At 39.3% G+C, this 12,853-nt stretch overlaps 1 protein-coding gene across 1 annotated transcript; it reads left to right on the top strand.

Moving 5' to 3' along the window:
• The first annotated feature begins 606 nt into the window (after positions 1-606).
• On the top strand, positions 607-2,538 carry LOC134289074 (uncharacterized). The gene is made up of 2 exons (XM_062855073.1): positions 607-2,200; positions 2,276-2,538. Exon 1 carries the CDS (start codon positions 974-976, stop codon positions 2,102-2,104), a length of 1,131 nt encoding a protein of 376 aa, XP_062711057.1. The 5' UTR covers positions 607-973; the 3' UTR covers positions 2,105-2,200; positions 2,276-2,538.
• Positions 2,539-12,853: the final 10,315 nt, after the last annotated feature.

Raw genomic sequence — 12,853 nt, 5'->3', positions numbered from 1 at the left:
TGCTGTGTCTGTGTAGTGTTGATGTGTACTTACTAACAATGTTCCGTTTTATCGTTAAGGGCCTGCAGCATAGGCACCTTTGTCAACGGTTTATGCTCCGACAACTACAGAACAAGAAAACTGGCATTAACAGGAGCACTCGCTTCGCAGGAGGTATTTTTATCGATTCCAATACTCACTTCACCCACTTTGTTCTGGCCGTGGGCTGGATAGGCTGATTTTTCAGAAATCGATCCGGCTCGCAGAAAAGAGGTGCAGTCTGCTTCGCGCCACTTTCACACTTGTTCTGTAGAAGCGTGTGTTCTGTGTGTTTGCTGCTCGGCTCTACTATTGTTTCGTAATGTGTGTAGGATGCCGGCGTACGTACTGCTGAGGTTGTCAGTGTCTGTACGCTTATTGACTGTGTTGGGTGTGTTTATAATGTGACATGTTTTGAGTGTTGGTAGATTCTGTTTCTTACGACTAGAGTCTAACAGTTGTGTGTTGTCGAAATTAAAAGTATGATGGTGGCTGATGGAATGGTCCAGCAGCGCCGTTCGTTCCCTGAGTGTGGCTATTTCTTCATCCTCCGCTGTCTTTCCCCGCTCCCACAAGCTTCGTAGAGGGCCTGCCATTGAGACCGGTGGTACCGTGTATGACGTCACCGTCGTACACACTGTCACAATTTGTGGGGAAAATCATTCAAAAGTCCATCGCCGGGAAGTACAATGTGACGGACTCGTACACGTTCTGTGAGTACATAAACAGTGTACAACTCCCGCCAGACTACGTGCTCATCTCCCTCGACGTAGTGTCACTATTTACCTGTATTCCAAAGGACCTAGTGCTTCGTGACGTCATCAGCAACTGAGACAGCATCAAACAAAACACCGACATCAACTTGGACCTGTTCTTGGAGGTGACCGAGTTCTGCATCGACTGCAGCTACTTCCGGTTCAGAGGACAGTACTACCAACAGGTGTTCGGGACAGCAATGGGCAATCCGCTGTCACCCACGATCGCGGATCTGGTAATGGAATCGCTTCTAGACACGGTGATGGCGAGAATCACGTTTCCGGTACCAGTGCTGAAAAAGTACGTAGATGATCTTCTTTTAGCAGTACCCAGGGAGAAAATCGGGGAAGTGTTGGAATTCTTCAACCAGTACCACGCAAGAATCCAGTTCACGGTGGAGGTGGAAGACGACGGACGAATCCCGTATTTAGACTTGCTGCTGGTCCGTCAAACTGACCAGACAGTGAAAACAGAGTGGTACATGAAACCAATTGCAACCGGCCGGTTTCTAAACTACCACTCGGCGCACAGCATGAAGCAAAAGGTGAATGTAGCAGCCAACTTCATTCAACGAGTCAAGACGTTTTCCACTAACATCGATGAGCCCACGACACACCAGATCATTTTCTCCCATCTGAAATTGAACGATTATCCCCCCAGAGTGATTAATCGCTTAATCGATCGCGCGAGGGAACGTACGATCGCAGCCACCAATGATGACTCATCCGATGAGGAAGTATACCGGTCGATGGTACACGTGGGGCAGTTGACCAACAAGATCCAAAGGAGTCTGAAGAAGGATTATCCGAACGTGATCATCAGTTCCAAGAACGAGAAGATCATAAAAAACATGCTGCCTCAGGTGAAAGATCCAGTAGAAAAACTCAACCTTTCGAATGTGATATACAGGATCCCATGCGAAGACTGTTCGGCTTGCTACGTAGGCATGACGTCGAACCAACTGCGAACACGGCTAGCCAGTCACCGCTCCTGTTCCAACAGACTACGAAGCTTGTGGGAGCGGGGAAAGACAGCGGAGGATGAAGAAATAGCCACACTCAGGGAACGAACGGCGCTGCTGGACCATTCCATCAGCCACCATCATACTTTTAATTTCGACAACACACAACTGTTAGACTCTAGTCGTAAGAAACAGAATCTACCAACACTCAAAACATGTCACATTATAAACACACCCAACACAGTCAATAAGCGTACAGACACTGACAACCTCAGCAGTACGTACGCCGGCATCCTACACACATTACGAAACAATAGTAGAGCCGAGCAGCAAACACACAGAACACACGCTTCTACAGAACAAGTGTGAAAGTGGCGCGAAGCAGACTGCACCTCTTTTCTGCGAGCCGGATCGATTTCTGAAAAATCAGCCCATCCAGCCCACGGCCAGAACAAAGTGGGTGAAGTGAGTATTGGAATCGATAAAAATACCTCCTGCGAAGCGAGTGCTCCTGTTAATGCCAGTTTTCTTGTTCTGTAGTTGTCGGAGCATAAACCGTTGACAAAGTGCCTATGCTGCAGGCCCTTAACGATAAAACGGAACATTGTTAGTAAGTACACATCAACACTACACAGACACAGCATAATACATAACACATAATTTGTTTGTTGTCCATCAGATCCCAAGAAGAAGGCACAATAAATGTGTCCGAAACGTCGGATGAAAGCATAAGAATCCGTTTTTAATTAAAAGAGACTGGAAGCCATTACCCCGAATCAACTATCACAGTCGTATCTCTAAGAAAGTTCCTCCAATTATTCAAGTGCTAGTTTCGAAGTTTCTTTCAGGAATTTCTCCAGAGATCCATTATCCTTCCTTTTGCAGTAGCCACCTAGCCATCAGTGAAAAGTGAGAGCTCGGGTTCGTCGGATCGCGCGTCATCGTGTGGTCGTGGTGGGCTTTTTTATCTTGTGAGATTGTTCCTTGCTGCTTCTTTGTTAATTTCTTTCTGGATGTCTCTCTTTTCATTATTTTATTTATTCATTATGTGTATATGTATTATTTGAACATTTTGATCAAATTTGTATAGTTCGTCACCATGAGTGTCGACTTGTTTCTTGTTGTCAATGTCGAAAGTTGCATCTTGAAAATTATCTCTTTCACTTTGTCTATCATGTATCTATTTGTGTATATTTCTCATATGAGTCCGTCGTGGTTCGTCGTTGCATCGCGTCGTCGTTCTGTGTACGTGCTTTTAGAGGAAAAAAAATAGTTTTCGTGCGAGTCGGTTGTGTGATGCCAGCAGCGGATGACATTTCAGTCCGTCTTGGTTCGTCGTTGCATCGCGTCGTCGTCCTGTGTGCGTGCTTATCTTCGTACGGGGCGGTTTAGTTTGTTTTTGGAGGCAAAGTGAAAGTGCCGCTTTTTTCATTCGGATCGGCCGCGTCGTCGACAATTTGAATGTGCACATCGTCGTACCCGTGTGTTGTTCAGTGTGATTTCGAGGCCAGTTAGTGGAAGATGCTGCAGCACATATGCACTGGACACTTCGAAGGATGTTTATTGGTGAGCTCGTTCCATTTTATCATAATAATTAATGCTAAAGGATGTACAGTAGACGTTCGGTCGGTGCAAACGGTTTAACTGCAATGCTTTTTAAGGCGAAACTGGAAGCATTTCCTCACTTTTTGGTTTTTGATTTTTTATTAAATAACGAAGCAATATTTGCAAAATCGGTTTTCGTACACATGTAGAGTATGGATCAAGGTATCTTCTGATTTTTTTTTGTAGTGGAAAATGTTTTTAGTTTTTGCAGAAACCATTTTTGAACAAAATTTCACAAAAAATGGTTTCTGCAAAAATGGAAAACATTTTCCACCTCAAAAAAAATCAAAAGATACCTTGATCCATACTCTACATGTGTACGAAAACCGATTTTGAAAATATTGCTTCGTTATTTAATAAAAAATCAAAAATCGAAAAAATGAGAAAATGCTTCCAGTTTCGCCTTAACTGCAAGTCCGGTAAGTGCAACAAATTTGCCGTTATCGCACCGCCAAACGCCAAAATGGTGCGCCATGTTAGCCCAAATGAACAGTTGGAATACGTTCACGATTATTTTACGTTGATTGACAACTTGTTGACATCTGCCAGTCGTTGCAGTTATCGAATTTTATTCGCTAAGTGAAACGTAAACATGTTGCAGTTATCGAACGTCTACTGTATAAAATTCTGCTCTGGTTTTTGTGTATTTATCTAACAAATATTGAGAAGTTCGTCACGTCATGTGTCGGCGCTAATTCCAAATGCACATTTAGTAGATAATAAATATTTTTCTTTCATTTTTTGCATGTACACAAAAATTTGAATGGTTCGTCATCTTCGGTGTCGACATTTGTAATATTTTAGTCTAAATGAATAAATGTTTTGACTCAAATAAAGGTTGCATGAATTTCTGGAAAAATGAGAGGGTCGGTAAAAGATAGACGGTGAACCATGCGGTAAGATGTTTCTGATTTATTTATAACGTGTTATTTTGTTAATACTTGTGAATTGATCGCGTTTAGCATTGTCTCGCGCGGAAACGCAAACTACAGATGCGTCGGTGTTTAGCATTGTATTCTCCTTAGTTGTGAATGAATAACTTATGTAGGGTGAGTTTTGAGGCACAATAGATCGCGTTCGTCGTCCACGGTTTAGAAGGGTATTTTTTCTTGAGCGCATTATTAATCGCGAATCAAAACATGACATTCGTTTACCACGATGAAATCCTCAACATATCTCCATTTCCCCTGTCCAAACTCCTAGTGATTTCTCGTAGTAACGCAGAGAATTCCTCGGTTATTGGCCTAAGCGAGAATCACGTCATCACTTCCTTCCCTATCCTCAATTGACCTGCATTCGGACGCGGCCGGCGCTGGTATTGCTTATTGAAAAGTATTGGGATTCCAGCATTTACACAATGAAGAGAAAGCTAATCCCAAGCACCATCTGTTGGTTCATTATGTAAATACAGTTGTCCTTGCAATAACAGAGGAGCAACCGCGGGCGGTCAATCATGCTCATGCTTATGCTCATGCTCAGATCCATTATCCTTCCTTTTGCATCACGTTGGGAACAGCTCGATGGCGTAGTGTACGTTTTGAGTAAAAAATGACCTGGCATTAGGGTTAAAGAAGGGTTAAAGTATTACTGAAGGTATTTCTGCATAGATTTTCTGCCATAGATTTCCCCAAATATATCTTTCCAGAGCTCCGCTAGAGATTGCTTCAATAATTCCATCTGGAATTATTCCAAGTATTTCTGCAGGAATGTCTTTCAGGAAATCGTTCCGAAAATTTTACTGAAAATAATAAAAAAAATAATCCAGGAATTTCTTAAAAATTTTGCCCAAAAAATCCATTATTAGTCCATCGAAATACAGTGACCCCACAATTTATGAATCGGCAAAAATGACCACAGTTTATGGATCACTGCATTTGATCAACATGGTGATTCATAAATAGTGTACAAAAATTAAGGTGATTCATCGGTGTGGGGTCACTGTATTCCTTCAATAATTTATCCAGAAATTACAGCAGACATGTATTTCTTTAGATTCTTTATCCAGGGAATCCTACAGAAATTCGTCCAGAAACTCTCTTAGAAAGCTCTCCTGAGATTTCCTAAGCAATTCTTCATGGGATTGCTCCCGGGATTCATCATGGGGTTTCTTCAAAATTCCTGATTCACCCGAGAATTCCTTCTGTGATTCTTTCTGGAATTCTTTAAGAAACCCCTTCAGGAATTAATCCAAGAATTCTTCCAGGAACTGTTTAGAGATTCCCTTAGGAATTCCTGTTGAGATTGCTTCCAAGATTGCTTCTGGCATGCCTGTGCACAAGAGAGAGGTTTTGGGGGTTGAACCTCAGCCATTTCCGGTGTTCCATACACTAGGCTCCCCTCCGCCCTTTGCCTAAATAAGGAAAAAAAACCCTCTCTTGCCACCTTTTCTGTCCACGAGCCTGCTTTCTGGGGTTTCTTCAGGAAATAATCCTCGGATTCCTTCAGGAACTGCCACAGGGATTTCTCCAAGAGTTTCGCTACGTACTCTTTTTAGGATTTCCTCATGAGTTTCAGCGAATTATTCAGTACTTCATCCTAGAATTCCCTCAGAAATTTCTTGGATTTCTTCAGGAATTCGTCTTGGGAATCCTCCAGAAATTTCACTAGGAATTCTTCCAGGATTTCTTTGGGAATTCGTGCATGGATTCATCTATAAATTCCTACAAGGATTCGTCCGGGAATTTCTCTACGATTTCCCCTAAAGATTCCTCTAGGAATTCCTCCAGAGATTCCTACAGGTATTCCTCTATAGATACCTCAAGGAATTCCTCTAGAGATTTCTCCAGGGATTCCTCCATGAATTCTTTCAGGGATTCCTGCTGAAAATGCTCCAGTGGTTCTGCTAAGAAAATCCTCCAAGAGTTCCTTCAGGGACTTCTCTAGGGATTCTTGCAGGAATTCCCCCAGGTATTCCTCTAGAGATTTTCAAGGAATTTCTCTAGAGATTCTTCCAGGCATTCCTCCAGGATTTCAGTCAGGAACTCCTCTTGACATACCTTTAAGAATTTCACCAGGAATTACCACCAGAATTCCTTCTGAAATTCCTCCAGGAATTGAACCAGGAATTCCTTCGAAAATTAGTACGGCAATTTCTCCAGAAAATCCTCTAGGTATTCCTTCAAAAATTTCCCCAGGAATTCCTCTCAGAGTTTACTTCTAATTATCCCAAGAATTTTTCCAGGGGCTTCTCTCCTGCATGAATTTCTCCTGGGATTTCTCTAGGAATTCTTTCAAGGATTTCTTCAGATATCATTCAGGAAATTCTCTAGGGATTTCTTCTGAAATTCGCCCAGAAGTTCCTCCCGGAATTTATCCAGGAATAGCTCCAGGTATTTCTCCAAGCATTTCTCCAGGATTTCATCCAGGCATTTGTCAAGGGACTCCTCCAGGAATTCCATCAAAAATTCCTCAAGAAATTACCCCAGGTATTTCTTCAGGAATTAACCCCCCCCCCTATTTCTCCAGGAATTGATTAAGGAATTCCTCTACGAAATCTTCCATGGATTTCTTCAAACATTCTTTCCGGATTTTTTTCAGGAATTCCTCCGGGAATTCTTCCAAAGTTTCCTCCAGGATTTTATCCAAGAATTTCTCATCCAGAGATTCCTCCAGGGATTCCTCGTAAGATTTTTCCAGAGATCCCTCCAAAAAATCATTCCAGAATTCCTCCTGGAATTCCTCCAAAAATTCCTCAAAGAATATCTCTAGGATTTTGTTCTGAAATTTCTCCAGGGAATCTTCCAGCAATTCCTCTAGAGATTTCTTCAGGAATTCATTCAGGGATTCCTCCAGGAATCTTTTCAGGAATAGTTTCACGAAATTTCTCCAAGAAGTCATCCTGAGGTTCCTCCAGAAATTGCTTCAAGTATATCTCCAGGGATTTTTCCAAGAATTCCCATGGGAACTCTTCCACGAATTTCGTCAGAAATTTCACTAAGGATTTCTCCACGAATTCCTCAAGATTTTTTTTCAGGAATTTCTCAAGGGATTCCTCCCAGGGAGTCCTTTAGGAATTCATCCATTGATTCCTTCAGGATTTCCTTCAGAGTTTGCTTCAAGTATTCCTGCAGGATTTCCTTTAGGAATTCCTCCACGGATTCATCCAGGAGTTTCTCCAAAGATTTCTCTAGGAATTCAACTAGGAATTGCTCTGGGAATTCTAACAGAGGTCCCTACTAAGGTCACTATGAATTCATCTAGAAATTTATCCAGGCATTCATCCAGGAATTTCTCCAAGGATGTCTCCAGGAAATCCCCCAATTATTCCTTCAGAAATTCCTCTGGCGATTTCTTTAGAAATTTCTCCAGGGATTGCTCCCATAATTACTCTTAGAACTCCTCCAGGAATTCATGTAGCGGCTCCTCCATGTATACTTTCTGAAATTCCTCTAGGGATTCCTACAGGGTTTACTCCAGGCATACCTGCAGGAATTCTTCCAGAGATTCCTCCAGAAATTCCTTTAGGGATTGCCCCGGGAGTTCTTCAAGAGATTCAGGAATTCATGTAATGATTCCTTCAGAAATCGTTCTCGGGATATTTTTAATAGTTTATTCAGGGGTTCGATCAGAAATGTAATAAATCCGTCCATCATCATTTCCAGGAATAAACCCAAGAATTTTTCAAGTAATACCAGAAGATTTTTTTAAAATTACTGGAAGGATTTCTAAAGGAATTCCTCTAGCGATTTGTATTGGAATTCGTTATGGTGTTTTTAGAGGAAATTCTCCAAGAAGTCATCCAGGAATTCTCTCATAACTATCTCCGAGAAATGTAGAACTCCTTAAAGATACTCCTTACAGATTCACAGATTTATTTTGGAATCCATCCATGAATTCCTTCAAGAATACCCCCTGCAGCTACTGCCAAGTAGTTTATTTTGAAATTCATTTTGCGATCCTTTCAGGAATATATCCTGTGATTCTTTCACGGTCATTGTGACTTACTTTAAACAAGTACTTACGTGATAGAAGCGCTTTCAAACATTTATCTACGAAATCCTTCAAGAACTCACCGAGAGAAGACTCTTTCGGAATTCTCCCAGGGTTCTTCCCAAAATTTCTCTAGAAAATGCACCAAGGATTCCTCTAGGAATTCCTTCTTAAATGCCTTCTTAAATTCCTTCAGGTGAATTTCAGGATATTTAAGAAATTCCTTCATTGGAGAGTTTTTCTCCAAGAATTTCTCCAGGGATTCCTTTCCTTCTACTGGAGAAAATTTTAAAGGAAATCATTTTGAGGCAGCAGTGGCTAGGACATACGGTGCTACGCCGTATGTCATACTCGGTGGCGGCGGTGGCGAAATCGGCGTGACCTTTTTTTTTTAAGTGAGGTACAAAACGTCAATACAGAATCATTTGTTCCCTGTACCTAGAGTACAATTTTCTTCTATTTTGTAATGAAGACTTAAAAGCATGTAAGTCAGAGGTTACAATAAAAACTATCCTCATGAAAACTAAGCTATATATTTTAGAGAGAATACTTGAGGACGCTTACTAGGAAAATTGTAAAGGATTCCTCAAGATATATATTCACAACATCGCACGTGTCTTCGAAGGATAATATTTTCTAAAACTCATCTCGGGAATTCATCCAGACATTCTTTTAGGCGTTTCTTCAGGAATTCCTCCAGAAAATACTCAATTATTCATTTGGGAAGTTCCTCCAAAGCTCCAAAGCTTCCTAGAAAGATATTCCTTCACGGGAGGGATCGCAAACTTCTCTAGAGAATTATAGAATCCTTCCTTCAGGAATTCTTTCAGATTTTTTTTTCCGTTGACCCTTAAAAATCCCTTGAAAGATTCTTTCAGGAGATCTTTTAGAAAAATTTCAAGATTTATTTCTTGATGTTTCTCCAGAAATATGTCCAGAAATTCTTCATGGAATTACTGCACAGCATTCTCAAGCTGTTCAGGAATTGCTTTAGAGATTCCTTGAAAAAAAAAATAATAAATATTTTTATAAATTTCTTTTGGCGATACCTTCAAGAATACTTTACAAGTTCCTCTAGAGAAAGTATTAAAGTATTATGAAATTTAGTCCACTGATACCTTTCACACATTCTGCAAGAAATTCTTTCAAGAATCCAGAAGTATCTCCCAGAGATCTTCTAGGGTTTGTTTCAAGTTATCCTTCTAAAATTTATTTCGAGATTTATTCAAGAACTGCTCTATTACCTTTGTCTGCAAATTCTGCACGAATTTCCGGAGAATTTCTTTCTAGAATTCCTTCAGAAACTTCTTCATGATTTAATTCAGAAATTCCTCAATGCTGTCCTTCAAAAATGTCATCAGGGATTTTCTCAGAAACTTCTCCAGGTTTTCTTTTCCTAAAACTTTCCAAAAAAATCACATAAAATTCTTCTACAAATTTCTCCAATGCCATCTCAGGAGTTTTTTTTCCTATCCCTCTGATATTGAAATTAAGCCAATTGACTGAACTTTTGTGACGAATCTCAGGAGTTCCTCCAGGTATTCCCCAGGAACTTCTGCAGGAGTTCTTTCAACGATTGTTTCTGGAATTTTTTCAATGACATTAAATCTCAACCGAGAATTTTTAAACATTTCTATAGAAATTCCTTCGGGTCACCCTCCAAGAATAACTTCAACATGTTTATGTAATTTCATAAAATACATCTGTAAATATCTGTGGATGAATACACTCCCGTTCAAAAGTTTGGGGTCACCCCCTCAAAAACATGTCATTTTTTTAGGCCCATATCTCCGCCAATTTGCGTCCGATTTCAAAACCCTAGGTTTCATTCAAAAGATATTAAGTCAAAGAAACTTTGAACATGATTTAAAAGAAATTTTTCCAAAAAAAATTGTATGTAAACTTAACCCAAAGTTGCCAAATTTTCTTAAAAATGAATATAAACATACGGCAGTGTCGCTGGAAGTTGGGTCGACCAAATTTGAAGATGAGAGCGGTAATATGACCCATTATCTATTAGCTTTCAACTGCTTTTTACAGAACTTAGCTAAAAAATCTAGAAAAAAACTTATTAAGTAAATTAATCCTTGATGTCATCGACCAAAAGTTTGGGGTCACCCCTCAATATGATGTATCGGCCAAAAGTTTGGGGTCACTTTCGTAAAACATGGAAAAGTGATTTAGTGATATCTTCGTCATCTATAGTTCAATTTTAATTATTTTTGGCTCATTTCAAAGATAATTAACTAAATTTACGTTTGATGTCTTCAACTTAACGTATTTAACGATTTTTGTATATAAAAGTCTTATGTAAAGTTAGCACATTTTACCACGCTTCAAAAAATGAGGCAACTTTACGTTAAGTTTTAGTATGTAAATTTCAACAAATATGTGTGGTTCAATGTCTATGCAGTAAGTATCATTCATTTTGTTTCAAATAAGCCAAGAAGAATTAAAATTGAATGAAAGATGACAAAAATATCAACAAATCACTTTTCCATGTTTTACGATAGTGACCCCAAACTTTTGGCCGATACAGCATTTTGAGGGGTGACCCCAAACTTTTGGTCGATGACATCAAGGATTAATTTACTTAATAACTTTTTTTCTAGATTTTTTAGCTAAGTTCTGTAAAAAGCAGTTGAAAGCTGATAGAAAATGGGTCATATTACCGCACTCATCTTAAAATTTGGTCGACCCAACTTCCAGTGACACTGCCGTAAGTTTATATTCATTTTTTAGAAAATTTGGCAACTTTGGGTCAAGTTTACATACAAAATTTTTTGAAAAAGTTTTTTTTTAATCATGTTCAAAGTTTCTTTGACTTATTAGCTTTTGAATGAAACCTAGGGTTTTGAAATCGGACGCAAATTGGAGGAGATATGGGCCTAAAAAAATGACATGTTTTTGAGGGGGTGACCCCAAACTTTTGAACGGGAGTGTATCTCAAAGAATTCCCGGAGGAATCTCTAAATGAGTCCCAGGAAATATTGCTGAAAAAACCACAGGACGAATTTCAAATAGAAACCTAGGCATTTCATCGTCAATTCCTGACAAATTTCTCTAAGGGATTCCTGGAGGATCCTTGGAAGAATGTCCGAAGCAATCGCTGAAAATTCTCTGAAAATTCTGAAAATAAAAAAAAAATCAATGGAAAAATGTTTGAGGTAATCTCTTACTGACATTCATGAAAAATCCTTAAACTACTGAAGAAGTCTTAAGTGATATTTCAGAAGGCATTCCTTAGTGAGTTTTAAATGGAATCCATGGAGGAGTTTCTGAAAGATTACTCGTAGAAATTATTGAATAAATTGTCTATCAACATCCTGAAGAAATCCCTGGAGATATTTTTGAATGAATCCCTGCTGGATTATGTGAAAGAATCCCAATCAATTTTCTGAAATAATTCTAGAAAGAGTTGCTAAAGAAATTTCTAGACACTCTCTTCCAGAAACCCTTGGTGAAATTCCTACAAGGATTTATTGACCCATATTTAGAAAAAATCCAAGAGAAATCTCTTATCAAAATTCGTTGAAGATGTTCTAAAACAATTCCCAGAGGAATCCATGAAACAATGTCAGGCAAAACTCTTTTACTTCTGTAAATGTTTCTGGAAATTTCCAAAGGAACAAGCCCGTGCCCAAGGGGGGGTTTGGGGGTTAAACCCTCCCCATTATCGACGCTTCATACACTAGGCGCCCCTCCGCCTTTTGCTGAAATTGGGAAAAACCCCTCCCTTGGTGCCACTTCTGTGCACGGGCCTGCAAAGGAATATGTGTTAAACTTTCTAGGAATTGTTACTGAAGATATTTCTAAACTTTAAACTTCTTAAAGAAACCGAGTAAAAATTCTTAATTGTATGCTTAAAAGAATTTCAGGAGGAGTTTTTGGTGAAATACATGGAGGAATACTCGAAGGAACAAATGAAGGAATCTCTATATGACTTTTTTTTTGCGAAAATCGTTGAAAGAACACTCCGTGAAGAAATTTATAGAAGAAGCCCTGAAAGATTTTTCGAAGCAACCGATGGAGGAGTTTCTGAAAGAACCCTGGGATTACTATGTAAATATAATTCCTGAAGTTATTTCTGAAGGGGGAACGTCCATAAGTTACGCCACGCTTTAAGGAGGGAAGAGTTCCGAAAAGTGTGATTATTTCAGGTCCTATAAAAATAGTGTGCCTTAGGGGAGACGGGGGTTAAAAATGGACTCTTTTTGAGTGACCTATTTTATGGAATCGCTTTGAAATAAATTATTTCAGGAGATTCTTTATAGAAATTCTTTGCAAAAATTTATGGAAGAACTTAAGGCAATGTATTTCTGAAGCAACATTCGGATTTTTCTAAGAATCACTGGAGCAATTCCTGAAATAATTCTGGACTCTTCATTTTCTAAAAATAAAACGCTGGTAGAAAGTGTAGAATCCATGTATGGTAATCTGAAAGATTCACCAGAGAAATTTCTGAAATAATCTATGGAGGAGGTTCTTAAGCATGGATTTTTTTCTAGAAGATTTCTTGATTAAATATCTGGAGGGTTCTTTTTAGGAACTTCTGAAGATTTCATGGAATGTATAGATCCAATC

The sequence above is a fragment of the Aedes albopictus genome, chromosome 2, assembly GCF_035046485.1.
Source record: "Aedes albopictus strain Foshan chromosome 2, AalbF5, whole genome shotgun sequence".
In the NCBI taxonomy this organism is placed as follows: Eukaryota; Metazoa; Arthropoda; class Insecta; order Diptera; family Culicidae; genus Aedes; species Aedes albopictus.
Note: the sequence above shows the minus strand (reverse complement) of the source record. Positions and strands in the feature narration are given on the sequence as shown.